This window comes from Galeopterus variegatus, unplaced genomic scaffold (genome assembly GCF_000696425.1).
Source record: "Galeopterus variegatus unplaced genomic scaffold, G_variegatus-3.0.2 Scaffold1461, whole genome shotgun sequence".
NCBI lineage: Eukaryota > Metazoa > Chordata > Mammalia > Dermoptera > Cynocephalidae > Galeopterus > Galeopterus variegatus.
Window position 1 is genome coordinate 107,087 of NW_007727572.1, and position 27,781 is coordinate 134,867.

The 27,781-nt window shown below is 38.0% G+C and overlaps 1 protein-coding gene across 3 annotated transcripts in view; it reads left to right on the top strand.

Moving 5' to 3' along the window:
- ANAPC4 (anaphase promoting complex subunit 4) overlaps positions 1 to 27,781 on the top strand; it is a 41,536-nt gene that overhangs the window by 3,267 nt on the left and 10,488 nt on the right. Inside the window, exons 2-18 of one of the 3 annotated variants that reach the window (XM_008577208.1) lie at positions 4,614 to 4,752; positions 7,620 to 7,725; positions 11,232 to 11,364; positions 13,139 to 13,213; positions 13,359 to 13,385; positions 13,479 to 13,523; positions 14,165 to 14,249; positions 15,525 to 15,629; positions 17,010 to 17,093; positions 18,186 to 18,272; positions 18,706 to 18,770; positions 20,015 to 20,057; positions 20,258 to 20,334; positions 21,979 to 22,079; positions 22,165 to 22,216; positions 24,580 to 24,635; positions 26,891 to 26,940. In XM_008577208.1, the coding sequence (XP_008575430.1) occupies positions 4,624 to 4,752; positions 7,620 to 7,725; positions 11,232 to 11,364; positions 13,139 to 13,213; positions 13,359 to 13,385; positions 13,479 to 13,523; positions 14,165 to 14,249; positions 15,525 to 15,629; positions 17,010 to 17,093; positions 18,186 to 18,272; positions 18,706 to 18,770; positions 20,015 to 20,057; positions 20,258 to 20,334; positions 21,979 to 22,079; positions 22,165 to 22,216; positions 24,580 to 24,635; positions 26,891 to 26,940 (1,320 nt within the window). In that variant the 5' untranslated portion in view covers positions 4,614 to 4,623. Of the gene's footprint in view, positions 1 to 4,519; positions 4,753 to 7,619; positions 7,726 to 11,231; positions 11,365 to 13,138; positions 13,214 to 13,358; positions 13,386 to 13,478; positions 13,524 to 14,164; positions 14,250 to 15,524; positions 15,630 to 17,009; positions 17,094 to 18,185; positions 18,273 to 18,705; positions 18,771 to 20,014; positions 20,058 to 20,257; positions 20,335 to 21,978; positions 22,080 to 22,164; positions 22,217 to 24,579; positions 24,636 to 26,890; positions 26,941 to 27,781 lie in introns of those variants that run through there. The other 2 variants (XM_008577209.1, XM_008577207.1) reach the window with 2 other exon arrangements.

A 27,781-nucleotide genomic window follows, 5' to 3' on the forward strand; every position in this document is an offset into this window, starting at 1 on the left:
TACTAAGTATTAATATATTAATATAATTTATTATAATTTAATGTGCTATTAATACATTTAATGTGTAATAATAGTTACATATTAATACATGTATATTTCCTATACATATGAGTACTGGTTCTGTAGCTCTTGTTAGAACTTTTCTTCAAATTGGTGTCACATAAATTAGTCTCTGAATTTCTTTCCCAGAACAGCAACTGAAGTGGTTGTGGGAGACAGACAAAAAATACCATAAATCGAAACAATTTAGATTCACTCTGCCAAGTTGGGACATCTCCCATCTAGTACAATAGGCTTCATTTTTAAAACTACCCCCTCAAGTAGTTGTGATTGATTGTTATATTGAACACTGTTGATTGCTTTGGCAGCATCATTTCAACTGTGCCCATGGCATTTGGGGGCAGGATGACTGACGCCCTCTCCAGCTCTTGGGGAAGACTTTTTACTAGGCTAGCCCCGTCATCATAATTCTATCACCCTTACCAATGGTTGATTTCCAGCTAGGCTTGGGATAGGGGTTAGCATAATTGCAGTGAGGCTCAAGACTTTTGTCTCCTGATTGGTGGGAAGGGGTTCATTCTCTGAATAAGGAAGCACGTAGCTCCAATTGCTGATTGCAGTCTTCCACTGACCACAGGGGGCGCTAGTCTTATGATGATGCAGCCCCCGAACTGGGTCCCTGATGACACCAAATTGCTGGAAGTACCCTGCCCTGTAGTCCACACTACTGCTGGACTTTTAATTTACATGAGCCAGTACATTCTAGTTGTTACTTGTGTCACTTTGAGTCAGGTTTTTTGAACCCAGTGAATGCAACTTTAGTTGAGCAGAGAGGTTCTGACACCAACAATCTACATTTATTTCTCTTTCCAGCAAATTCACAATTTGCTTATTTTGTATGTTTCACTTATTTTATGACTTGAGAATAAACCTCTCAAAATAGCAACCTTTCACATGGCCTAGATTAATCACATCCCACACAACTCTATCTTCCATCCCTGCACACAGGGATCCCAAATCCCTGCCCGGGCGAGAATAAACCTCTCAAAATAGCAACCTTTCACATGGCCTAGATTAACCACATCCCACACAACTCTATCTTCCATCCCTGCACACAGGGATCCCAAATCCCTGCCCGGGCCCTGGCTTTTCTCCTTCAACTGCCTTTCCAACCTGCCTGTTGGCCATCACAGATAGATTGTCATGCCACACCTCCACCATAACGTAGTCCTCACTGAACTTCTTTGCCCTGGCCTACTCTCATCCCCATCTATCCCCAAGATACCAACACAACCCACTTCTCTGTTCCCTGAGTCTGTGCACCCAAATATTCCAGCATGAGTGTTGACTATTCCCTTGCTTTTTATTCCCCAGTCTAATCAATAATCAATTCTTGACATTGTACTTCAGAAATGTTTCTGGAAATCCACTCCACCACCCCATTAACAAGTGTTCCTGTCATGTTTATACCTCTATACTTTTCCTTTCTAACCCATCATCACTCTTGTCACAAGAATTAAGGTCCTAAATAACCAGTGAGCCAGTGTGATGCAGTCACATGCTCCGCTCCCTCCCAATCCCTGTTGGCAGATGCTGTCCCTTCAAAATCCCAGGGGTGTGGTGATCAAAGAAACAGCCTAGGAACCAAATAGTTATTTCAAAAGATGCAGTTCTTGGTTTTCTTCCCCCTCAAACACTAGGAAGAGGATATACAGAGCATGGAAATACCAGGGTACTTTAAAAAGTTCACGGAAAGGCTAGCCAGTAGGCTCATTTGGGAGAGTGGTGCTGACAATACCAAGGTCAAGGGTTCAGATCCCTGACCCAACCACTGTCAAAATAAATAAATAAATAAATACTAAAAGTTCACAGAAAGATTGGTATTATCTTACTATCTTTTAATCTGTTTTTCTGTGAACCTTCTGAAGTACCGTCGTACTTAAAGTCTATTTTCTCTCCATTTTGGTCACCCCTCATTCTCATTCTCCATAAATACAGTATATGAGGGTACCTCAGAAAGTTCGTGGAGGGGCCAGCCTGGTGGCGCACTGCTACAGTGCGCTGCTTGGGAGCGTGGCGGCGCTCACGCCGAGGGTTCAGATCCCACATACAGACCGGTTCCCGCTCACTGGCTGAGCGAGGGGCGGGCGCAGCACCAAGGGTTGTGATCCCGTTGCCGGACACCACATATATATTCACACTTCAAAAAGTTTGTGGAAAAATAGAATTAAAAGATAACACCAGTTATTCCATGGACTTTTTGAAATACCCCCGTATATCTTCTGCACTTGCCTCCTTAAAAAGCACTGATGCCTGATCCTGGGCTTTCTTTCCCTTCCCTCTTGATTCTGTGCCATGAATGAGCCAGTTTGATAAAGCACTATTTTCCTTAGGATGAGGAAGGCAAAGAAATGGAGTGGTAAGGCCAAAATCTCCTTTATGGGTTAGTGGGATAAAGAAAAGGCTGGAAACACTATGTGTTAATAGCTCTTGTCCTATGGCTACTCTGGATCATGTCTAGTAAAAATCCCTGCCCCCCACACCCTACTAACACACGAGGTACTATTTGCTCTTACCTGCCTGTGGAGGATATCAGCATTAATAAAGCAAATGTATTTGACAGGGCCTAGCTTTTTAGAATTGCACATAGAAATGTTAAGCTTGGGGAAAAGCAGAAAATTTTCCCAGGACTGAAGTCTCTGTTGTAGATAAAAAAAATTGTAGCAACAAAAATGCTTGCTCTAAGGGCAGATATCCTTGGTGCAGCTAAACCTAATGATGGGAAAGTCTTCAGTTGTTTAAGTTTCTTAGGGAAGTAAGTGTTGCCATGACAATTATCTTACTGTTCTTTTTGTAACCACCTGTGTTCCTTTTCTGTAACTTTCTTGCCTGGACAATAAATACTGAGAGAAAACCTGATTCCGGGTTATTTTCCAAGGAATGTTTCTCTCTTGAAGGTTCTGGAATTAATAACCCTTTCGGGCCTCTCACTGCTCTGAAGAGATGGGCTTTGAGTAATCCTTTGTGTCTCCATCACTGCCCACACCTGGCACTCCATACCTATGCTGTTTTCTGTGCTGTAATGCTTTCTAGGAAAGTCATACTTTTCTTTGAAGATTTAGTGTGCACATGGTTATACTCTCTTCTGTTCTTTGTAGCGCTGTGTTTATACCTCTGTGAACAGTTATTTTCATCTGTTGTATGGGGGTTCATATTCAGGATAAGTTCCAGAAAAATGGGCATTCAGTTTTCATAAGAAGTCTAAGTGGATAGATACTGGACCCCCATCATCCAGATTATCTATTATTATCACTCCCCAATAATATATAACACCTGAAAGTACATTTCACAAAAAACAAAGGCAAGTCAATTTCCACCTTAGAAACATTGACTCTGGAAGAATTTGGGGACATGCTAAGTTATGTGCAGCAAAGGAAAGGGTTGCAAAAGCCCATATCTGAGAGGGAGCAGGGTAGGCATCAACTCAGTTAAAAGAAAGAACAGTTACTGGCACAGAAGAGCTACTTGAATAGTTGTTGCTGAGGGGCTAGATCCAGATAGATGGCAAGAAGATGGGGCTTGCTGAAAGCTGAAGGTCCTTCCACCTCTTTCTTCTTTGACCAAAAGGAGTAAAGGGTAGGTGGCTTTCTACCATAGATTTAAGTCCAAGAATTCCAGGATGATACTAGTAGTCACATTCTTTTAGGCCAGATCATACCTGTGGGAACTGAACATGTTAAAACATTTAAATTTATATGAAGGAGCATCAAATGGGTTCTGATTTACATGACGTCTGCCAGGCCGAACTGTGAGACTTTTGGGCAGAGCCCATGTCCCCATGCATTTGTGTAGCCCCACATTTCACATAGTAAATGCTCAGATAGCTATAGGATAAATCCTGGGTGAGACCACGATCCTCATTTATTACAGTGGGGCTATTATTACCAACAAATTATGAGGCCTAAATGGGGCGAGGAATCAAAGCATTTGCCTATGTCAGAAAGGTGTTAGAGCAGCACCTCTCTCCCACTCCCCCACGCCACCTTGGCTGCAAACTGGAATCACCTAAAGAGTTTTAATACGAGTAAATTCTGGGTCCCACCCATTGTTAATTCTCTTTCAAATGGTCTGGAGGGCTACCTGGACAGGGGCATTTTTAAAATTCGGAGTAACCAAGACAAAACTACTTGCCCAGAGACTGTCGAAGGAGGCTCCGGCTGATCAGGACATAAAGTTTACATTCCTTTCCCCACTGAACCTGTCCCCTGGCCCACAGCAGCTAACTCTCGGGCAAACGGAAAAGACCTGCAAGCGTGCGCACACACGTGTATGCACACCTCACCCAAACACCAGCGTGCGGTCGCAGGGGGAGCGTCCCGCCCCACGCGGACCCGGCGCCCGGCGCTCCCGTCCGCAGCTGGATGCAGGCCCGCCCCGCCCCCCCCGCGCGCGCCCCAGAGAGCGCTGCGCGGCGGGGCGGGGCCGGGCAGGAGGCAGGTGGGGCACGCTGGCCAGCGGGCAGGTCTCTCGCAGGTGTCGCCGTGGCCGGGGTCCCCGTGGGGGGCCAGTTGGCCGGGGGCTCCTGCCGGTCTCCGACTGGGGTGTCTTTGCAGGGCCGCCCCCATGTTGCGTTTTCCGACCTGTTTCCCGTCGTTCCGGGTGGTGGGAGAGAAGCAGCTGCCGCAGGAGATCATCTTCCTGGTCTGGTCGCCCAAGCGGGATCTCATCGCTTTGGCCAACACAGCGGGCGAGGTAAGTGAGCCGGCGGGGAGCCCTCCTGGGCAGGCTCTGCCCGCGGTGGGCCCAAGAACACGGAGCCTGACCCTGCTTGTGCGGGCCACAGCCTGCCCGAGCCTCAGTTTCCCCTTCTGCGGACATGGCTGACCACCTGTCTACCCGCCCCTGCCTCCCAGGACAGCTGTGAAAGTGAAAGTGTAAAGGACCATATATACGAAACATAATTTATCTGCCCGTTTGGGGTATTTTATGGCTTAAGCAACAATTTTCACACAACTTAACACAATCACACAATCCTGCATTTCCAAGTATCCTTCGTTCATTTTTATTTGTCTTTTTAAAAGTCCAGTATGTGCCACTCATGAGTTAGACATAGTGGTGGACCCACAGACCCTGCCCAGAGTTTGCTGACAATTTAGTAGCAGAAGAAAGATGAATTGTCATACTTCAGCTGCACACGTGCATGCATGAAGCTGCCGCATAAGATGATTAAGGATCTACGTTCCGTTGTCCAACCCTGGGTTGGATGGCCACTTTCCATTAAAAATATTTTAAGTTGAAAGAAGAAGTGATGCTTCACTGGTTTCCGGACAGAATATGCATGACTGTTGTCAGTTAGCATTTCCAGTTCACATTATATTATGCTCGTCAAGGATGACCTGATTGTACCCAGCTTCCTACTGAGAGTTCTTTTTACCTGGCAGCCATTTTGTAAGGAGACCTTCACCTGTGTGTCTTTCTTCCTTTGGCCTTTGGCAGTTCTCCTAGTGGTCTAGTGAGAGTTGTGTTTTGTGTAGCCGAGTTTGGAGAGTAGGTGGTAAAGAAATCTTCGCAGCTTGCAAAACCGTACCACTTGTTGTGTGCCGTGACCCCGTCCGTCACCAGGGTATTGATGTCTAGTTTCTTAGGGCGCTCCGTGAAATCTTCTAGTCTCTCTCCTTTGTCGGGGTGCTTTGGAACTCTGTCATGGCACTGTCAGTGCAGATAGTCCACCCATGGCAGTAGGAGGGAAGATCGAGACTATGGGCATCAGTGCAATCAGATGGATAGGTGTGATAGTGGACACTGTTGCTTCCATTTTCTCAGTGAAGGAAAAAGCAAGGACGTTGTCTCAGAGTTAGGATGGGAAAAAATACTGGAATTTTGAGGAGAAAGAAAAGGTATGAAAAAGCTGAGAATGCAGGTGGACGAGGGAAACCTAATAGAATTGCCAGTCACTATTAAGAGCCACACAGGGTTAGTGGTGTCATAGTTTGAGGGAATCTAGTGAGTGTGGTGTGTGTCTCTTCATTCTGTTTGGTTGTGTGGTGAAGGCGCTACTGGATTTAAACAGGATTGTTGTTTTGCAAGTATGACAAAGCAAGAGAGATGTAAGAGAGTTGAAGTTTTGTGCAAGGGGAGTGATGGTAATGATGAACCTTGGAGTCTAACCTGATGCAGGAGGTAAGTGAGGGCATGTGTGGGATGGGGGACAATGAATAGGTGGTAGAATCAATGGATTGTATGCCCTGGTGAGGGTGAAAAATTGGAGCTGGGTCTTAGTAGAGGTGAGCTGGAAAGATAGAAGCAGTGAATGGAAAGTGAGAAGTTTGAAGCTGAGAGTATGGCAGCATTGCAAGTTTTGGTAATGACCAAGCTAAGGGTGTGACCCTGGGAGTGGCTGAGATGAGGGAGGAGATGTGATCATTGGAGGAGAGGTAGTTGAGAACGGAAAAGCCTGGAAAAGCCCGGACATCGGAGCTCTTGAAATCACCAGGAATGACAATGGGTAGTGTTGGAAAGCATGAGCAAGCCAGGTGAATGAAGGGCATGGGCTAGGGATCTGTTGATGACTACAATTAAGAGGGATAGCAGGGTGGTATGGTCTGGTTGCATGGGATTCAAAGTGAGCGGATCATCCAGAAATGGCATCGAGCATCAAGGCAACACCTACTTCATCTCCTAGTCTGGTAGTGGTAGTACAGGGGAGTACAGGACGGCCACCACCTGAGAATGCAGCATCCTCAGGTGAGAGGCACATTTCAGAGAAAAGAATGAAGATACAGGGGATCATGGTGACATCTGAAGATGACTTCAGAGGACACAGAGGGAGAATTTCAGGAGTAAGGAATGGTGGAGATGATTTCAGAAAAGAGAGGGTCAAGTCCAGGAGATGAGTGCTTCCTTGGGAGCCCTGGGTTCCCTATGGTGACCAACCTATCCAGGAGTGAAGGGCCCTCTGAGCTGTGAGATAAGACAGGGAGGGGTGGTGGTGAGGCTGTGAGTATGGGGACAGAGGAGGTGGGGAGGGCTCTTTTCAGGACTCATGCAGTTCTGAGGCCTCTTCCTTATTTTTGATGGTTGTATAGAAGCTGGAGTATGGGCAAACTTATTTTTGAAGCACAAGGAACCTCTGGGGCATCACTTTGACCCTCAAAGGTGGGAATTTACTGGTGTGGAAATGGAAATTTAGAATGGTTGAGTGACTTGTCTAAGATCCATGGCTAATAAGTGACAGGACTGAAATTAGATGCCAAGTTGTCTGATTCCAAGTTTAGTGGTGTTTGACTTATTACAACTACCTTTCTAGTGTTGGTTGTGGGTTTTTTTGTTGTTGTCTTCTTGGACATCCTTCTTATTCCTTTCTAAAAGGTAAGTCTTGTTGATATAAGAGATAGGAAAATGTATAGGAAACAAGGTTAAATTAGACCTTCCTGTTTCACCCATTTCTTTCAAGATACTTATGTGTATTCAGACACTGTTGTCTTCCTCTGTTCTTCTGATAGCTGAATATTATACTCAAGAAATGATAATTTTTAAACATTTTGTAGTGGGAATCTAGATTTGTTTTATTTTTGGAAATGGATTTTTAATTTTCTGCCATTATATCTGTTTTATCTTAGGTTTTACTTCATCGACTTGCAAGTTTTCATCGAGTTTGGAGTTTTCCACCAAATGAAAATACAGGAAAGGAGGTGACCTGTCTGGCCTGGAGGCCAGATGGCAAACGTAATAATAATATTATAGCAAATATATTTTTATTTTCATAAAGAGTATTATGTAAAGAAAGCCTATTTTCGGAAAGAATTTATTATTCTTAGTATGCTTTAGAATTATAAATGCTAGTTTGGGAACTTTTTTTTAGAATGCTTTAAAATTTTTTTAGAGAAACTGGCAAAGATATCTCTTCCGTGAAATCTGGCTTCCTGGCAAAGATAGCTCTAAAGTGAAATCTGATGGAATATACAAAATACTTTGGTTTTGTTCTTTCCACTGTCATCTTTTCCTGTACCATTTGGCCCAAGCACCACCTGCCACTCCCCAGTCAGTTCAATTCCATCATGGCCTTTTTCTCTCAAAAATGTATTAGCACTCAATGTGTGTCTCATAAATATTCTCTCCGTGCATGTATGTTGCCTCTCCTAAGGGACTATCAGCTCTCACCTCATTTCTTGGGTTTCTGTATGATCTTTCTCCTACTGGTGCCCTTTATGTGGTAGCTCATTATGGCTCTGAATGACTGAAGTCTTTTCTTCCATGTGTTGTTTTTATAATAACAGTTGTTATTTGAGCTTTTGTACACAAGCAGTCAGTACAGTAAAATGCTGAAAATTATATAGTTTTAAAGTTCATTTATATCATTGGTGCTTTAAGAAAAAAGCAAATTGTTTTTCTAAAATGATATGTACTCCTCATTGCTTATTTTTTTTCTAGATAAATATAAATGAGTGCTTAAAAATTCCCTGAGAGAGTGATTTCTATATTGATAAACACTTTTCCAACATTTCCTGATAAAATATGTACATGGAGAGATTGGTATGTTTATGTACAGTTTTATCAAAAGAAGGTTGCTTAATGCATGCTATTTTGTTATGTAGTTTTTTCTTTTTTTTGGCTCATTTGTCAGTGTGGATAGATTTACCACATCAATGTTAAATGGCTGCTAATTCACTATATTTATATATTGCAGTTTACTAAATCCATCCCCTTTTGGGTAGACATTTAGTTTCCAGTTTTTGGCTTTTATAAACAGTGTTGTATAAACATGCTGAACACTGGGAAAAACTTTGTGTGATTAGCTCCTTAGATTAATTCATAGAAGGAGAATTTCCAGGAATGCTTTTAAAATACTGTGCTCATTCTGTAAACATTTGTCTGAGAATATGGGGGACTTCAAAAAGTTTGTGGAAAAATGGAACTAAAAAAATAAAAAATAGGCATTATTTCTCAACATATGCTCCATCAAGTTCAAAACACTTTTATAAGCAATAATACCAGCTATTTAGTCCATCCCTAAAGAATTGAGTGTCCTAGGAATTTAATCATGTCAATGCAGTCTTTTTTACATTATTAACTGAAGAAAAATGGGTAACCTTTAAAGATATTTTAAGATTAGGAAACAAAAGGAAGTCAGAAGAAGCCAAATCAGGACTGTGAGGTGAATACTGAATGATTTCCTATCAGATTCTCACAAAATTGCCCTTGCTTGAAGAGAAGAATGAGCAGGAGCATTGTTGTGGTGGAGAAGGACTCTGTTGAAGCTTTTCCCAGCATTTTTTGCTAAGGCTTTGGCTAACTTTCAACACACACTCTCCTAATAAGCAGATGTTATCATTCTTTGACCCTCCAGAAAGTCAACAAGCAAAATGCCTTGAGCAACCCAAAACCATGACCTTTGCTCTTGACTGGTCCTCTTTTGATTTGACTGGACCACTTCCATCTCTTGGTAGCCATGGCTTTGATTGTGCTTTGTTTTCAGGATTGTACAGGTAAAGCCATGTTTCATCTCGTGTTACAGTTCTTCAAGGAAATGCTTCAGGATCTTGATCCCACTTTTTAAAAATTTCCCTTGAGAGCTCTGCCCTTCTCTGCTCTGGGCACCCAAGTGGAAAGTTTGCTCAACTGTAATTTTTTAGTCAGAATTGTGTAAGCTGAACCAGTGGAGATGTCTGTGGTGTTGTCTGTTGTTTCTACTGTTAATCGTCAGTCCTCCTCACTTAGAGCACAAACAAGTTTAATTTTTTCTTGCAAATAGACGTGGATGATCTGCCACTGCGAGCTTCATCTTCAGCATCATTTTGTCTCTTCTAAAGCGAGTTATCCGATTGTAAACTGCTGATTTCTTTGGGGCATTTTCTCCACAAACTTTTTGTAAAGCATCAGGGATTTCACCATTCTTCCACCCAAGCTTCACCACAAGTTTGATGTTTGTTCTTGCTTCAGTTTTAACAGAATTCATGTTGCTTTGAATGGGGTTCTTTTCAGACTGATGCCTTATCCTTCTTAGTGCCTCAAACTAGATCCTGTTCACACATGTTATATGACAAATTAGTATGAGTTTATTTTGGTGCAAGAAAACTTTGCAAGCCATTGTAATTTTTTTAATAATATGCATTTTCCATGAATTTTTTGAAGACCCTCTTGGACATGTAGAATATGTGTAAAATTAGAGGACTTTCATAAGTAGCACCTTGAGATCTTGCATTATTCACCTAAAACACAGGATCTTAAAGATAAATCATGAAAGTTGGTGTGTGTTAAAATGTACTTAAATAGAGGTGTTTATCATTTAAAAAATATGTCTTATGTTTATGGACAGTTAACTATATTTTTGTTAGGTAATGATCATTTCAAGATCATTTTAAATTGTTTTTGAGAAAGGAGGCTGGCTAGAATTGCATCACCTCCAACAGATTTGGATGTAGTGGTATGCAGTGAAACTCATTACCTTCTTTCTATGTTAGGAAGATGTTAATGACTTCTGTAGAGAAACTATGCTAAATAATTCAGCCAGATCAAAGGAAGAAGATTCATCAATATTTGATGGCCTTGTTTCTCATTATGGGTTAGAAACATAAAAGGGGAATAAAAAGACTTCTAAGAACAAAGCAGATAGAATCACTTGCCTTTTACACATGTTTATGGGACAGTATGTCTTAGTGATAAGATATAATTGTTTATTAGTTGAGACCCATTCCGTATTTTCTGTTTGACAGCAGGGTTTCAGTCTAGAGACTTTGATGTGTAAGCTGTCAAGTATGAAGTACTTTAAAAAGTTCGTGAAAGATTTGTATTAGCTTCTAACGATTTTTTCATGAACTGTTTGAAGTACCCTCATATAATACTTGAGAAAGTAGATTGCTCAAGAAGTACGAGCACTTGAAAATAAACTTAGAGGTGGACTAATGGGTACAAAACTATGCTATCTACCCTAAGTGAATCATTGCGCAGTATATGCATGTACTGAAATAACATACTGTACCCCACAAGTGTGTACAAGTAAATGTTAAAATATTTTTTAATTAAAAAGAAAAGCAAAAGCTTAGATAGTAATGTAACTGTATGCAAAGATCTCTTTAGTTTTTAAAGTATTACTTAAAGGAAGGATTTTTAGGTCAAATAATTTCTATGAGTAAGATGTATTTAAAATAGTAAGATTGGGCAATAAGTGAAATGCCCATTTATTTTTCTCGAATGTTACACTAATTCTGACAATTTTTTTTACCTCGTTTTAGTTTTGGCCTTTGCTCTTGCTGACACCAAGAAAATTGTTTTGTGTGATGTAGAAAAACCTGAAAGCTTGCACTCTTTTTCTGTGGAAGCTCCTGTTTCTTGTATGCATTGGATGGAAGTGACTGTAGAAAGCAGGTAATCAAAAAAGAAAAACTCCAGTAGTCACAAAAAGGCATTCATGAAATTTTCATTTGTTAAAATGGGAACTTAGAGGTATCTGAGTGTTGAGTAGGTATACATTACATTTAAATGTTGATTTAGATTTATCAAGTTCAAATTTTTTAATGCTTTGTTACTTTTTTATTTTTTTTCCTTTTGGAAAAAATCCGTTTTCTTGTTGGAGCAATAATGCCTGAATGGCCAAGATTTTTCTTATAGTTTTAGAAGTTTACATCAATGATTTATACTTTCAAGTAATATTAATTAAAATTATTGATTAGCATATTGAGGTTCTGTTTTCTGTTTCACCATCTGAAGCTTTGTTTTTTGTCTTAGTGAATATTCTTAGGCTATGAAAAGTGCTAAATGGAGCATTCTGTTCTGATGCTGAACGGGTTTTTCAATGTCCGTGGTCCCGATAGTTTTCTTGTTTCATGAAAACAATTTTGCCTTAGTGTGTGTAGTCAAGCAATACACCAGGCTTGCAGTAAAGATGACCCAAGGGATCAATGGGTTTGGCTAATACTAGGGAAAAAAAATTTTTTTTTTTTGGAGGGGGGGGGATGTGATAATTTTCTTTCCGTTAGCATTTTCTTTCTAATTAAGTTTCACTACATTAATATCAAGTGAATTTATAAATCCTGAATATTACAAGTAATATTTTTACTTTCCTAAGGGGAGCTGAAAGAATTGGATGCCAAGGATGTAGACTGGGGTTAAACCGTAGATAAACCAGAGTGATTGTAGAGGGTCAGAGAACAGAGTGTATCACGGAATTCCTATCCCAGCTCATTTACCTGCTGAGCGTATTCCCTACTTATTGTTATTTCTGCTAACAGTTCAGAAATGTTACGTGGAGATTCTGTGCTCTCTCAGGACAGCGACTTTCTATTAAAAAAAAAGGGGGGGGCCGGCCCGGTGGCGCACTGCTACAGTGCGCTGCTTGGGAGTGCGGCAGCGCTCCCGCCGAGGGTTCGCATCCCACATACAGACCGGTTCCCGCTCACTGGCTGAGCGAGGGGCGGCCACAGCACGGAGGGTTGCGGTCCCGTTGCCGGTCCTGGTCCGGTACGGGCGCGACACTGAGGGTTGCGGTCCATTGCCGGACACGAAAAAAAGACAAAAAGGGAAAAAAAATAAAAATAAAAAAAAAAAGGAACTTGTGAAGTCACCACTTTTTCACTTGCTTACTCATTTATTTCCAATCTTATTTAAAGGTAGAATTGAGAAAGAAAAGGTGATAAAGCTATTACAATATGCATGGTGTAGTCCCTTATACCTGCTGGGCTGTCAAAACTCCAGGTGTTCAGCCAGTAATTATGTGGTACAATAATCGCAGTGTTCTTTAAAATTGCTCTTAGTACTCATATGTTTAGTGTGGGTTTTTAGATGAAAGTTAAGAAATCATAAATTCTCAGTCAGTATCTAAATACTGAATGCATATGAATACATTTCATATGCTGAAAAAATTGTTTATTAATATTCATCTAACTGTAAAGAGAGTAGGGTTTTTTTGTTGTTGTTTATTTGTTTTTTCAAAAAACAAAGACCTGCTTTTCTATTTCTCATTGATGATTGTCGTAGTAACTGTTTTACAATGGTACTATATTTATATCATCTGTTTACTTGGTAATGTTATAAAATTCAGCATCTATTGAAAAAATTAACATTTTGAATGGAAAGAGAAGTAAAATCTTTGTTGTTTTTATAATGCTTGTTTTTTGTTCTTTGTTTTTTTCTTCCTTTTTAGTGTTCTGACATCCTTTTATAATGCTGAGGATGAATCAAATCTTCTCTTACCTAAACTACCTACATTGCCAAAAAAGTAAGTATCAGAGTTTTCTTTCTTTGGAATTAATCTTACAGATTTCTCTTTGCTCAACTTTTAACACTAGGACAATTTTCTCATGTGTTTTTAAAAATATATTTTTATTAAGAGTGTTTTTATCCTAATCTCTGTTTTTCTCTAGTTATAGCAGCACCTCAAAAATATTTAGGTAAGATATGCCTTTTTTATTTTCAAGTAAGATAATTTATCATTATTTGAAAAATATAGTTGAAAGATGATCCAATTTATTTTTATATTTTAGTGAAGAAAATTCTGATGAAATTATTAAGCTCTTGGGAGATGTCAGGTAAATCTTGCAAATATCTTAAATAAGTCTAATTTCTTAAAATTGATATTTCATGTTTGAAGCATTTTTCAGAAGTTTCAAGAGCAAGTCCTTTGTTGTATTTTTTATGGTTGACATTAATACCTCCAAACAATATACAGTGTTAGTATCTATTGTTTTTATTGTATGGTCTTTTATTTTGTCAAGCTTTTGTAATATTATAATGTACTTTTGTTTATTTTAATAAGGAGTAAAAGAGGGTAAAAATACTAGAGTTTCTAAAATTTAAACTTCAATATCCAAGTTTTTTAAGCTCACGTAATATATTTAGCATCATAGCAATGATAAGACTGATGGCACTTTGTATTACCTGGAAAAAGGATTGCTTTGTTATTGAAAGTATAAATACAATTGTTGTTTATATAATGTATTCTTAATTTATTGTAAACTGATTTTTTTTTTTTTAGTCTAGAGGAAATTTATGTCATTCTTTTGAAAAAACATGATTTCGATGTGATTGAATATTGAGTATAAGTAGATTTGTTTTTCCATTTCTCCCTGCAGGGGAGCTTTAGCATGTAGATTATATGAGAGCGGTAACAATTTATATCTTAGTTTAAGAATGCAGTCATCTCTCAGCTTGTTGCATTATTTTTAATTAGGCTTAATATTCTTGTCCTTGGAGGAAGCTCTGGATTTATTGAGCTTTATGCTTACGGAATGTTCAAAATAGCTCGAGTCACGGGGGTAAGTTTTTCTTTAAAATTTTCTATATCTGGGCCGGCCCGGTGGCGCACTGGATAGTGCGCCGCTTGGGAAGCGCGGCGGCGCTCCCGCCCGAGGGTTCGGATCACACGCACCCAAAAAAAGCTAGTAGGGAAACTTGCCAGAATTTGAACCCAGATCTGCCAAAACTCCAAAGTCAGACCATAATTGTGTCTCCCAGTGTGTAAATATCTATCAAATACTTTGTGCACATGTGTGAACATGCCAAACTTTGAATGATTTAAGTATAACCTGTATTTTAATACTTAGGACAGCATCATAAAATTAATTTCTAAATGAATATTGAAATTTATCCAGTTTCTATGTTTAGCAATTGGTGTTAATTTACCTCTCATAAGTGCTAGAAAGGTTCTACAATACCTCCTCCAGCCCTTTTATACTATTCAAGCTTTTTATTAGCCCTAATGTTGATTGCCTTCCCAGGGCATCTACTAGTTTGAGTATAATTTGTCTAATTAAATTTAAAGAAGAGATGTTTCAGGGAGCACCATTTCATCATTTCCTCTTAAACTCTATGCTGTGGACTTTAATGAGGACCTAAACCCCATCTTAACCCAGCCTTAGTTTCAGCACAGATGAGCTGTGCTTGTTAAGACAGTCTTCAGTTGTCGTTTCAGTTATTGGAATTATTCGTTCTTAAATGTACAGAGGGAAAAAAATTAAATGTACAGAGGATAATTTTCTTACTAAGATAAAATAGTAGTGATACAATGTCATAAAGATTGGGTGCTATTGGTGGAATTAATCAGTTTTTTTTTATAACAGGATAGTATGATACAGTTGATTTTGATTTAATGTTTTTCTTGTCTATGATGGAAAAGAGCTACAATTTGTGACTGGAATGTAAAGAATGTCATCAGAAGTGACCTTACGCTTAGTACTGAGCCTGCCATAGTTCCTAAGTCTCTGTCTCCTCCATAGCTTTTTCATCTTATGCTACCATTCTCTAAAGGGGTAGAAAATATTATAGGCTCTGTGGAATATGTTGGTTTTCTAGCACTTGATTTGGGACCCTTGATGGTGGGGGTGGGGAGGGGGGTGGGAACCATGTGTTTTTGTGTCCTTGCAACTAGGATGGGCAGACACCTGCCTTCATCTGCTGCATTCACGCGGCAAGAGCCAAGAGTATGTGTTTCTCCTTTTTAAAGCTTTGTGTTGATTTTTGCTTCCTATATTGTCAACAGATGCAACCTAGCTGTAGTACTAAATATACTGGGGGACTTGACTATTTTACAGGTTGCTGGTACTTGCCTTGCATTATGTTTATCAAGTGATTTGAAATCATTGTCAGTGGTCACAGAAGTTTCTACCAGTGGTGCTTCAGAAGTTTCATACTTTCAGGTGAGTAATGGAACTTGATAGCAGAAGAGAGTAAATACATACTTTACAGGTTTTATAGACTTTTATTGTCCCTATCTCCCTGTATTCTAATGGTCATCAAAACAAAACAGATCTACTTGGAGTTTATAAATCTTATATATTGAATGTTATTATAGTGAATACCATATTATTTTCCCCATGCTCCAATATAGTTTTCATAAATACAGTGTTTTGATGGTCTATTAATAACCATATTAGTTGGTTGCTATACCAGTTCAACTTTGTGCCAAGTGTTTTCTTAGTACTCTGTCCCTAATCATAGTAAAGGCTAATGTTTTTTCATTGTTTAATATGTGCCAAGTACTGAGTGCTTCAAAATAATTAATTTGAGTTCTCACAACAACCTAATAGGCAGGTAATATTATTATCTCTATTTTATCGTCAGTACATGGGCACACAGAGAAACTGCAGAACTTCTTGATTTCAGAGAATTGGGAAGTAATGCTAGGCAGTGTGATTCCAGGGTCTTTGCTTTTAACTGTCATGTTGCCTCTTGTGTAGAGTGATCACTTAATATTGTGAGAAGCCTTTTTTATTGTGTGCTGGTTGTATTGTAGATTGAGGAACCTCTTTGGGCTCCTGTAGATTGTTTAGATCATAGCCTTCCCTTGCCAAGAAATCTTCCCAAAATTCTCATCTTAAATATCCCAGCCACTTAACCTAAGTATGTGTGAACTCTCAAACAAAAGTAGAGCAAAGCAGATGCAAGATGCTGTGTATGTGATGACTTCCAACAGTCTCTTGTACTCAGAGTGTCAGAGAACTCTGGACTTAAGATTCACTGTAATGGTGCTTCTCATTTGCTCTTCATCTTAAAGTTCTATGAAACTGTGATCATGAGGATTGCAATTGGACTATACTAAAATGATTCACTATTTCTGTGACGTTTGTAATAGATTTTTTTTCAGTGATAACTTTGAGATATAACCCACATGCCATTGATAGACATTTTCCTTGTATTTATCAATAGCCTTTAATCCCTTCGAGTTTTTACTTCCTTTAAATTTTTACACATATTTGTGATCATTTTTTAATTTCCTTGTAATAGTGTTACTAAATAGGTTATTACATTTATTCTAGCTACATAGAAAGGATTGGTGACCCAGGGAGTGATCTCTGCACGGTTACGCACAGGTTAGGAAATCTTAAGGTTGAATCTGTTAGTTTCTGAACAGTGTCATGTTCAAAAGAGGCAGAATTCTGACATAGTCTTTCTGTTAGATAGTTAGGCCTAGACTCTTCTCTAAATTATAGGATTTTTTTTTTTTAAGCTGGGCAGGACTGATTATCTTTAAAGAAGCAACTGTATCTGTGACTCACTTTATTCTTTTGATTTTACAGCTTGAAACCAATCTGTTGTACTCGTTTTTACCCGAAGTAACTCGGATGGCCAGAAAATTTACTCACATTTCAGCTCTTTTACAGGTATTTATTTACAGCTTGTTTTATGTGAATATTTACTATAAGCTTCTAAAGTTTTATAAATAAAAACTTCAAAATTTTGTTTTATAACGCTGTCTGTTTTTATAATGTGCATTAAAGCGAGAAAAGGAAATTTAATTGAAAATCTGCTCCCACCCAACCTATTTACCACCTCCAAAAGAAAAGAAAATGATTATGTAAATTTTAAAAAATCTCATAAATAAAATACCATTTTCATTTACTGCAAATAAAGTATTGTAGAAAAACAGTTCATATGAGTTAGCTTTTGTTCGTAATAAACCCACCCCAAATTAGCTCACAATTCTTTTGGTCAGTGGTTTGGGGTAGGCTTAGCCAGGAGGTTCTGAGGATGTTGGCCAGGTTTAGCTAATCTTGACTAGGTTTGATCATACAAGCTGGTATGTGTCCCTTGGCTATAGTGGCTTTGTCTTTGCTCCACACCCCTCATCCTTTAGCAATCCAGCTCAGGCTTGTCCACGTGGTGGTGGCAGGGGTGTCAAGAGTGCAAATGGAAGTGTGCAGAGACTTAAGACCTTGGACTCAACAGTGTCGTTTTTGCTGCGTCTGTTTGTCAAAGTGAGAAACAAAGCCAGCCCAGATTCAGGGGTTGGAGGAATTGACTCTGCATCTAGATGGAGAAACTGCAAAGATTTGTGGCCGTTTTTTCCTTCTACCAGAGTCATTAATTTTACTTGATGTCATTTGTTTCTAAAGATCAAGTATCTTTTAAGGATCCTCTTTGAAAATTAAATAACTCACCAAACCAGTATTTTGACAGTGTACAGAAAACATATCTTATATAAAAAGCTTGAGGATATTTGTTTTACCAGATAAAAGCTTAATTTAATGTTTTATTGTAAAGTTCTAAGAATCATTGAATGTTTTGTAGTTAAGTGATTACCAAATGTTAGCTATGGTCTTCTCTTTTCTCAGGCTTAACTGAGTTAAAAGAATGTTTGAAAGTAAATTGTGGATTTCTTTGAGACACCTGACCATAAGAAACACATAATATTTAGTTAGCATGTTGGCTAAATATTTTTTACTGTTTTACTATTTTTTTCTATTTGCTAATAGTATATAAGTTTATCACTAACATGTATGTGTGAAGCATGGGAAGAAATTCTGATGCAGATGGATTCTCGCCTCACCAAGTTTGTACAGGTAATATAACTTAAGTTTCCTATGAGAGAAACTACAGAGAGTTTGAAAGAATACTTAATGTCTGTATTTGCTTTATGAGGTACATGAGAAAAATAGGTATGATTTGTCCAAGGCTGAGATCATGATTTCTTTTAAATGGCTTGATCTAACCTAAAACTGTTTTCTTAGAGAGATTTGCAAAAAAGGTTCTCTTCCCATTGGTAGAGTTTAGGTGGGGACAGGATTGTGAAGTAGAGCAGGTGGGGCTTTGGGAATAAGGACAGGTCTTGGAGTAGCTGACTGGTTATTTTCCAGTCACTGATATTTGGATTCAGTTTAAATATGGATTTGAAGGAAGTTGAGGCAAAAAAAGGGATTCATGTTCGTATAATTTTGAATAAATATGCTTATAATTTAAAAATTATATATCACAGTTTTTTTTCATTTTCTCTAGGAAAAAAACACAACTACATCAGTTCAAGATGAATTCATGCACTTGCTGTTGTGGGGGAAAGCAAGGTGATAAACTTAGATTAGGTGTTCTTGCCTTTCCTTCTTTCCTTCTTTTTTTGCAGTTATTATTTATTCTAAAAGTAATTTATGTTCATGGTACAAAAAAAAAAAATTCTGTTACAGAAGAACCAAAAAAAAATTTACAAATATCTTTCTAGGCTTTCCTATGCACTTATTTTTTTCCCTACATAGTTATCATTTTGTGTGTACATATTCTTTAAATGTATAAAAGTGCTTACGTTTTTGTGTAGCCAAACCATTCTTTTCCTTTATGGTATCGCTTTTGCTGTTATTCTTAAAAAGACCTTTTCCCATCTTAAGAATATTCAATGATTGATCTATATTTTCTTCTAGAGCTTTTTTGTGGTTTATGTTTTATTCCATTTACATGTTCTAGATTTGATTTATTTGGTTATATGCTGTGGAAGACTAATTTCTCTTTTCCCTAAATATTTAGAAATTGCCCAATATGATTATTGAGTGTTATATCTTCTCTGTACTTTGTGAAGTGCCGTTTTATTTTAGTAATTTTTTTTTTTTTTTAAAAGATGACCGGTAAGGGGATCTTAACCCTTGGCTTGGTGTTGTCAGCACCACACCAGCCATCCCTATATAGGATCCGAACCCGTGGCCTTGGTGTTATCAGCACCGCACTCTCCCGAGTGAGCCATGGGTGGCCCTAGTAATTTTTTTTAAAAGATGACTGGTAAGGGGATCTTAACCCTTGGCTTGGTGTTGTCAGCACCACGCTCAGCCAGTGAGCGAACCAGCCATCCCTATATAGGATCCGAACCCGTGGCCTTGGTGTTATCAGCACCGCACTCTCCCGAGTGAGCCATGGGCGGCCCTAGTAATTTTTTTTAAAAGATGACCGGTAAGGGGATCTTAACCCTTGACTTGGTGTTGTCAGCACCATGCTTTCCCAAGCGAGCTAACCGGCCATCACTATATAGGGATCCGAACCCGTGGCCTTGGTGTTATCAGCACCACACTCTCCCAAGTGAGCCATGGGCATTTTGGCTGGCCCCATACAGTGTGTCTCATATATACTTCAGTCTGTTTCTAGACTTTATTGTTTCCTGTTTTCTGTCCCTTTGTGAGTACAAAAAAGTCTTAATTTTTGTTGTGCTATTTTTTTTTGTTTACTTTGTTTCAAAATTTTGTTTCTGCTTTGAAATTTAAAAGTTTAAAGTAATGCATTCTGACTTTGAATGGAAAAATGACTAAAAATACCTTCTTTTTCATTATAGTGCTGAACTTCAGACCCTCTTGATGAACCAGTTAACAGTAAAGGTGCAGTTAAAGTATCTATGTATTTAGTCTTTTAGTTGTTGTTTTCTTTGATGGCTGCCTGGTACAGGGATCTAAACACTTGACCTTGGTGTTACAAGTTATGTATTTAAATGACTATGAACACATTCTTTGTTTGTTTGCTTTACAGTAGCATATAGTATCCTCATTGTATGCTAAATATATTTTCTTCTCTTTATTAGGGCTTAAAAAAGCTTGGCCAGTCTATAGAGTCATCATATTCCAGTATACAAAAATTGGTTATAAGTCACTTACAGAGGTATGAAGGTGATGTAGAATTTTTGATATTGCATCCACATGTATATGGCATTGGTCTTCTTCCTGCAACCTTTTCTTTATCATCTGGCATTCTCTTTTTGAGCCTTTTCTAGCTAAAACTGTTGCCTTGGCATTTGAGGGGAATCTTAGTGTACCCAAGATTTAAAGAATCAGTAATGGTAATTCCGTTTTATGAAATAATTTTTCAGTGTCTTTTTACCAGGTAGACCCTGTCCGGGCTTTTTGTTCACTGAAACAACCATGAGGTGTATTTTGAACTAGGGTATATACCTTGTTTGAGATGTGAAATTAACATTTATCAGCTTAAAAAGCATAATATATATTTTTCCATTTAATACCTTCGTAAGATGTCGATTACCATTATCCTCATTTTACACATGAGGAAAGTGAAGTTCAGATTCAGTATACAGGTGTGACTGGCTTAAAGTGACGAAGTGTCAGAGCTGAAGCGTCCTCCTAGATCTTCAAGTCTCCTGCTGTTGCTATTCACAGCTGTGTCAGTGAAGCAGTCTGCAAGTGGATGCTGAATGTGTGGTTTCAATTTCGATAAATTCCTTTGTGTTGAGTCCCTCGCCCTAGCCACCGTCACCTTGCTCGGACCGCCCTCTGGACTGGTTGACCTCTTCCAGTCCACTCTGTCCCTTGAATGTATTTTGCCTAGTGAATCTAATCATGTTACTTTTTTTTTTTTAAAAGATGACCGGTAAGGGGATCTTAACCCTTGACTTGGTGTTGTCAGCACCACGCTCAGCCAGTGAGCGAACCGGCCATCCCTATGTGGGATCCGAACCCGGGGCCTTGGTGTTATCAGCACCGCACTCTACCAAGTGAGCCACGGGCCGGCCCCATGTTACTTTTTTACTTAAAAACTTCTAGTGCCTTCCCATTGTTATTAGAGCTGAGGCATTTGCGTGGCCTTTAGCATACCTGCCTCTCTGCCTCACACACACTGGTATCCTTGCGTTTTCTCAAACTTGACATTTTGTCTCTCACCCAGGGCATCCCTCTCACTTTCTGGAAGACTCCCACCCTGCTCTTCACTTGCATTCTTCAACTCTCAGCTCAAATTCATTTTTCAGATAAGCCTTCCCTAATCCCCACATTAGATCAGATTCTTCTGTTACATCTACACCCCATGCATTTCCTTCAAGACGTTTATGGTGGTTGAAACTGTATACTGTATGGGTGTATGGTTGTGACTGTCTCCCCCATTAGACTGTTAATACCATGAGGACCCTATCATTATATTCATTGTTAACATCCCCAGTACCTAGCATAGTGCCTCACCCTAAGTCAGAGCTTCATAAATATTTGATGAGTACTAAATATGTAGTCATTGGGTGAACAAGATGGGCATATGACTATCTTCAAAGTGCCAGGACCAACTATGGAACATGATTTGGTCATCTTATAAAATTTAATCTTGCAGTCATATATTCATCTCAGCAGTCATTACAACCACATGATTCTGCTCCAGTTTTTAGAAATAGTTTTGAGAAATAATTATTTTTTGTAGAAAGAAAATTAGAGTTACTTTCAGTTTTTATTTCTGAAAATTTAGAAATGTTCAGGCGAGGTAGCAGTCTCCTTGATGATAGTAATTTATTTCTGCTCTGTCTAATAGTGGCTCTGAGTCTTTATTATACCACTTGAGTGAATTAAAAGGAATGGCTTCCTGGAAGCAAAAATATGAACCTCTTGGACTAGATGCTGCAGGAATTGAAGGTAGTGATTTAATTTCACAATAGAATACATTAAACATGGTTTTTACTTATTTGACAAATGATACTTACTTATTTATTCCCTTTAGATGCTATCACTGCTGTGGGTTCTTTCATACTCAAGGCTAATGAACTTCTTCAGTAAGTATTGAGGATACCTGGAATCTTTGGCCTGAGATGTTTCACTTTTTGCTTAGTATGTTGTCATTCTCTTAAAATGCTTTTTAAAATTTTTATCCCAATTTTGCCTTTACATGATTAAAATAAGCCAGTAGCACAGAGATCTTATAAAGTAAAGTGATAATTTCCTGTCCCAACCATCCACACCCCAGGTGTGGAATCATTTTAACACACCAGAGGGAATCATTTTAACTTTTGTAACTGTTTCTGTTTTTAGTTCCTCTATAGGTTACCTCCATATTTCTCATTGTATGACTGTACTACATTTCTTTTATTAATTTCTAGAAATTATTCTACTCTGTGTTTTTTTGCTTTTACTCGACTCTGTTCAGCTTTCTTGTTTTTTTGCATTGTCTGTCCTTGCCACATCCTTCCATCCTCTCCCTGTCTTAGGGTGGTATCATATCCCTGGAATTCCTCTGTCCCAGGTGCCTTCCCTAGCTTCCATCCCCCATGTGAGTCTACGCATTGGGTCCCTGCATGGCACCACACAGACATTTTCTCCATTGTTTTTGTGGGTTAGATCCAGGACTTCCAGGATTTCCTCTGTTTCTTGATTTATTTAATCATTTTGCTGGAAAACATCCTCCAATAACTTGATCAAAAAGCAGATATGAAAGGTGAACTTTTTGGGTCCGTTTGGGTCTTTTCTCCTGTCCTCATCCTTAACTGATAGTTTTGGCTGGGTTTAGGATTTTGAGGGGAAAATCATTTCTCAGAGAACTTTGACTGCTCCATTGTATTCTGGACTGTTTGTTGATGATGGAAGGTCTGCTGTGTTCTGATTCTTATTCCTTTGTAGGGTATTTTTTTTTTCTCATGTCTAAAAGCTTTAGCCTTTATCCTTGAAATTTCATAACAGTATTTTAAGATGTGCAGCTTTTCATTCATTGTACTGACAAATAAGAAAAAACCATCTTAACCTGAACCTGTTTTATTATTTTGATAATTTCCTCCTCTTTCACTCTCTTTTTAGCTAAATTTTTGTTCTAGAAATATGTTTGGTCAAATATTAGACTTCATGGATTGATCCTCCCTGTTTCTTATCTTTTTCTCTCATATTTTTCATATCTTTTTCTTTTTTTTTTTCTGAGAAATTTTCTTTATTTAACTGTCCAGCATTGTCATTTGATCAATAGACATTTATTGAGCACTTAACTATGTTTTAAACGAGTTCTAGATGCTGAGGATATAGCAGTGAACAAAACTGATAAAAATCTCTGCCTTTATGGACCTTACATTCTAATGTGGTGAGACAGACAATAAACAAATGGACATTTAAAAAACATAGTAGGTCAAAAAAAATATATATATATAGTAGGTCAGACAGTGATAAGTAGTGGGGAGAAAAACTAAGCAGGGAAGGAGGACTTAGGGCTTGCTAGGTGGGGGATGCAATTTTATATAGGTGATCAGTAAGGTCTCGCTGAGAAGGCAAAGTTGGAGCATCCATGGATTTTGATGTCCATTGGGGTCCCTAGAACCAGTCCTGTGGATACTGAGGGATAACTGTATTGACTGGTAATGTAAGAGATTCTGCAGTGTTTTATTTCAAGTGTCTTTCTTTGTACAGAAAGGTTAATGACACTGACCTACCTCTTTAATAATATTATGAATCTTAATGCTTGGAAAGGGCTTTGAGATTTAGGAATGAATGCAGCTATTGTTTGCTTAGAGTAATTATCTTATAGATGTGAACTTAAAGAGATTTTTAAAAAGTGACATGCATCTCAATATTCAGAAACAGTTTCATCAAAATGAAGATGACTTGCATTTATAACACTTAATTTTTTAGGTCCATTTGTGTAAAGCAGAAATTCAGTTCTTGAGATCTCAGTTATTGTCAGAATCACTTCCCAAAACAATGTCCGTTGACATCAGAGATAGTGACATGGTACAAATTTATAATAATGATTTTCTGTTGAAGTTGTTTTTTCTTCTTACTGACCAGTGCATACTTTTTAAAACTGAAAATAATGCTGAAAACTGTTTTTTCCTGACTTCTTTTATTTGCAATGTCAGAAAATAATTTCATACTGTCCCGAATGCTAGGAAAGACTATTATACAGGTTGTGGCAAGGCTATTATAACCAGTTAGAATCTGAATTATTTGCTTTATTTTTGAAAAGAATCAGGATTTGCTTTTTTGAGATTTTATTTTTAGGTATGTGTTTGCTTTGTAAAATCCGCTTTTCTGAAGACTTAAATGTCATCCAGATAGGATAAAATAGAACAGTAAAGATGGTTATATTCCATGACAATTGAACAATGATACATGAACCCCAATAAACTTATTTCTGATTTCTTTTATTTTTATCTTTTAGAGTTATAGATAGCAGTATGAAAAACTTCAAAGCATTTTTTCGTTGGCTATATGTGGGTAAGTTAATTGAGTGAAGCATTCTTATTTTAAAAATTGTGGGAGTATCATTAGACTGTTTCAATTACTCTAGTAAAATTTCAGATGCCTATAAAAGTAGAGAGTGCAGTATAATGAACCCCCTTCAAGTTATCAATGCATGGCCAGCGTTATTTCATCTGTGTGCGTACTCAGCCCCACCTCCCCACACAAATGTTAAAGCTAACTTGTAGAACCAGTTGTCCTGATCACTCACGGATAGTTTACCCTTGTTTTTTTATTTTTAACCTTGTAATGGTTCCTTAGGTTAAAATAACATTTTTGAATCCTTACTTGTGTTAGGTACTGTTAGGAGCTAGATTTAAAAAAATAGAAAGGAAAAAATAAGTGACAGCGTCTGCCCTTGAAAAGCTTCTCTCCTGTGTTATACTTTGGTCTTTTGTCTCTAGATCGATGCTGTCCATTACGGTAGCCATTAGCCACATGTGGCTCTTTAAATTGATTGAAATTATATAAAATTATATATATTCAGTTCCTTAGTCCTACTGGCCACATTCAAAGTTCTCAGTAGCCATGAGTGGTTAGGTCCATTTATACTTCTGTTTTTGTGATCTCTCAATATCCTTGAGATAATCCAACATACATTTCCCTCCAACATATACAAAATATGGCTGTAAAGGGAATTCTATCCCATATTTGTTAAAATCCTAAACAGTGAAATAGAAGGTAAATTACCTATAATGTGCTAACACCCTTTAAACAGATGTCCAAATCTTCAATTCTAGTATTGTAAAAAGCACACTTTATATTTGTCAGTCTATTTCTTTTATTTAAAAACTGAATGTGATCTGCAGATGTTGATACTTGACATTCTTAGATTTTTCTCAAAACTGTACCAACTCTAGCCAAAATGGGAAACCTGAGTGTTTATCAGGCCAGCGTGTTTAAAATCCGAGTTGTTAGGGCTGGCCCGTGGCTCACTTGGGAGAGTGTTGGATAACACCAAGGCCACAGGTTCAGATCCCTATATAGGGATGGCTGGTTCGCTCACTTGGGAGAGGGTGGTGCTGACAACACCAAGTCAAAAGTTAAGATTCCCTTACCAGTCATCTTTTAAAATAAATAAATAAATAAAATAAAATCTGAGTTGTTAGTTAGAATAAATTACAATATTAAAATTGAATGAGACCTTAGAAATCATTTTGTTTGACTGAAGTAGTTTGGTTTTATTTATAATTATTGGAGGTAGTTTAAGTAATTTCTATTATTACATAACTACGTGTAATAAGAATCAAGATTAGAAAAGAAATGAGTTACTGTTCAGTTCTTATGAGCAGGACATTGTAGAAAACACACTGGATTGAAGAACTGGAGACCTAATTGTAATCCTGGCTCTGCAGTAACTGTATAACCTTGGTTTTCTTTTGTGTAAAATGTAATCTCCTTGAAGATGGGTGATTTTTATACATTTGTATCGCTAGCACCCATAGTATGCTCAGTATTTTTTTGATGGAAAAATAAATGAATGGGTGGAACTAGATTATAGCCCGTTTTTCAGATAATTTAGAAGTTTGGAGTAATTAAAAAGTTTTTAAAATACTGTGTTTACAGAAGTATTTCTGATATGCTTGTTACTGACCAAACATGATTAAAAAGTGCATTCAAGCACTGTAGAAGCACATGCAGAGTACTTAGTCCAGACGTACATGGACATAACATAAAAATCAGACTGATGAAGACAGTCCTGTGAAAGGATAAAAAAGGTCAATCACAGATTCTAGAGTAAAATACAGAAATACACATTTTTGTAAGTGCGTGTATGCACACATAAATCTTAGTGCAAATGTCATTGTGTAGCAAGAGAGGTCAAGGGAAATAAACAAATTTCTCTGGTATTATAAGGCTTTTGAAAGAAGAATTGCTTGCAGATTTTAAGAGGAAATATCACCAGGTTAGGAGGAATACTTGTACTCATAAGCTTAGCACAAAACAGCAGTTAGATTTGTCTGTGTGGAGTGGCAATGGATTGAGTTGAAGGAGAAAAAGAAAAAGAATAGTTTAGAATGGTTAGACCAACAGTTTTGAACCTGAAAATATAAACCAAATTTAAGTTCTTCACCATTTAGTGTTCAGAAGAAAAGTATATTTTTCTTGGTGAAAAGAAGCTCCTTAAAATTAAAGCCCAGTGAACACATTTAGTCTTTGAAATGTATCTATAACTAAAATTTTGTTTATAGTTTTCCTTTAAGGATAATTTTTTAACTTTGTATTTCCAGCAATGTTGAGAATGACAGAAGACCACGTGCTTCCCGAGCTCAATAAGGTAGCATGTAGTAGTATAGTTTCTAATGTGCTGATGTTGTCCGGGTGGAGCTCAGCTTTCCAGGTGGTCTTGGTATTCTTATAGTTAATAGCTACTGGGGTGTCAGGCTGGAGACATTAGACACATCCCTTTAGACTTTTTTTTTTTTTAAAGAAATGCACATGTTTTGTATATATATATTTTTTTATCTCACAGAATACCTTTATTATGGCTATCTCTAAATTTATAATTTTCATGTTTGTAAAAGGATTTATAATTTATATAATGTATCATCCTTGTATTCCTTACTTTAACTTCCTTAAATCTTAAAAGCATTTTTATTTTCTTTGGGAATCAAGTCCGTCGGTATTAGTACCTATGTTTATGTCTGGTAAGCAACAGTTTATTTCTCACTGTAATTATCTGTAATTCAAATTGGCCTGTGTGGACTGAATGAGTAAGGGATCCTCCACTGTGAGCAGCTCTCACACTAAGAAGATCTTCTGTAGTATGAATGACTGGCTTGCAAACCAGGAAAGTTTCTCAGTAGTTGTTTTTCTGACATCATTGTTAATTTTATTTTGGGAGATAAGTTATGTTAATGTTGGGAGGAACCTTAATGTGTAATTTTTAGAGGGCTGAAGAACTGGGGTGGGGTGAAGACAAGGTCACTGTAAGAAGTAGAGGCCAACACAGAAGCAAACAATGCTGTTTACTTGCAGCTCTTAACTAAGGTTGAGGTTACTTATCTGGGCTTACAGTCCCCCTTACCAAAGGACACACACTGCACACATAGTCTTAGCACCAGGCCTAATGTAATAAACAAGTAATATTTGGCCATAAGGAGTTCTGTAAACTGTTGGAC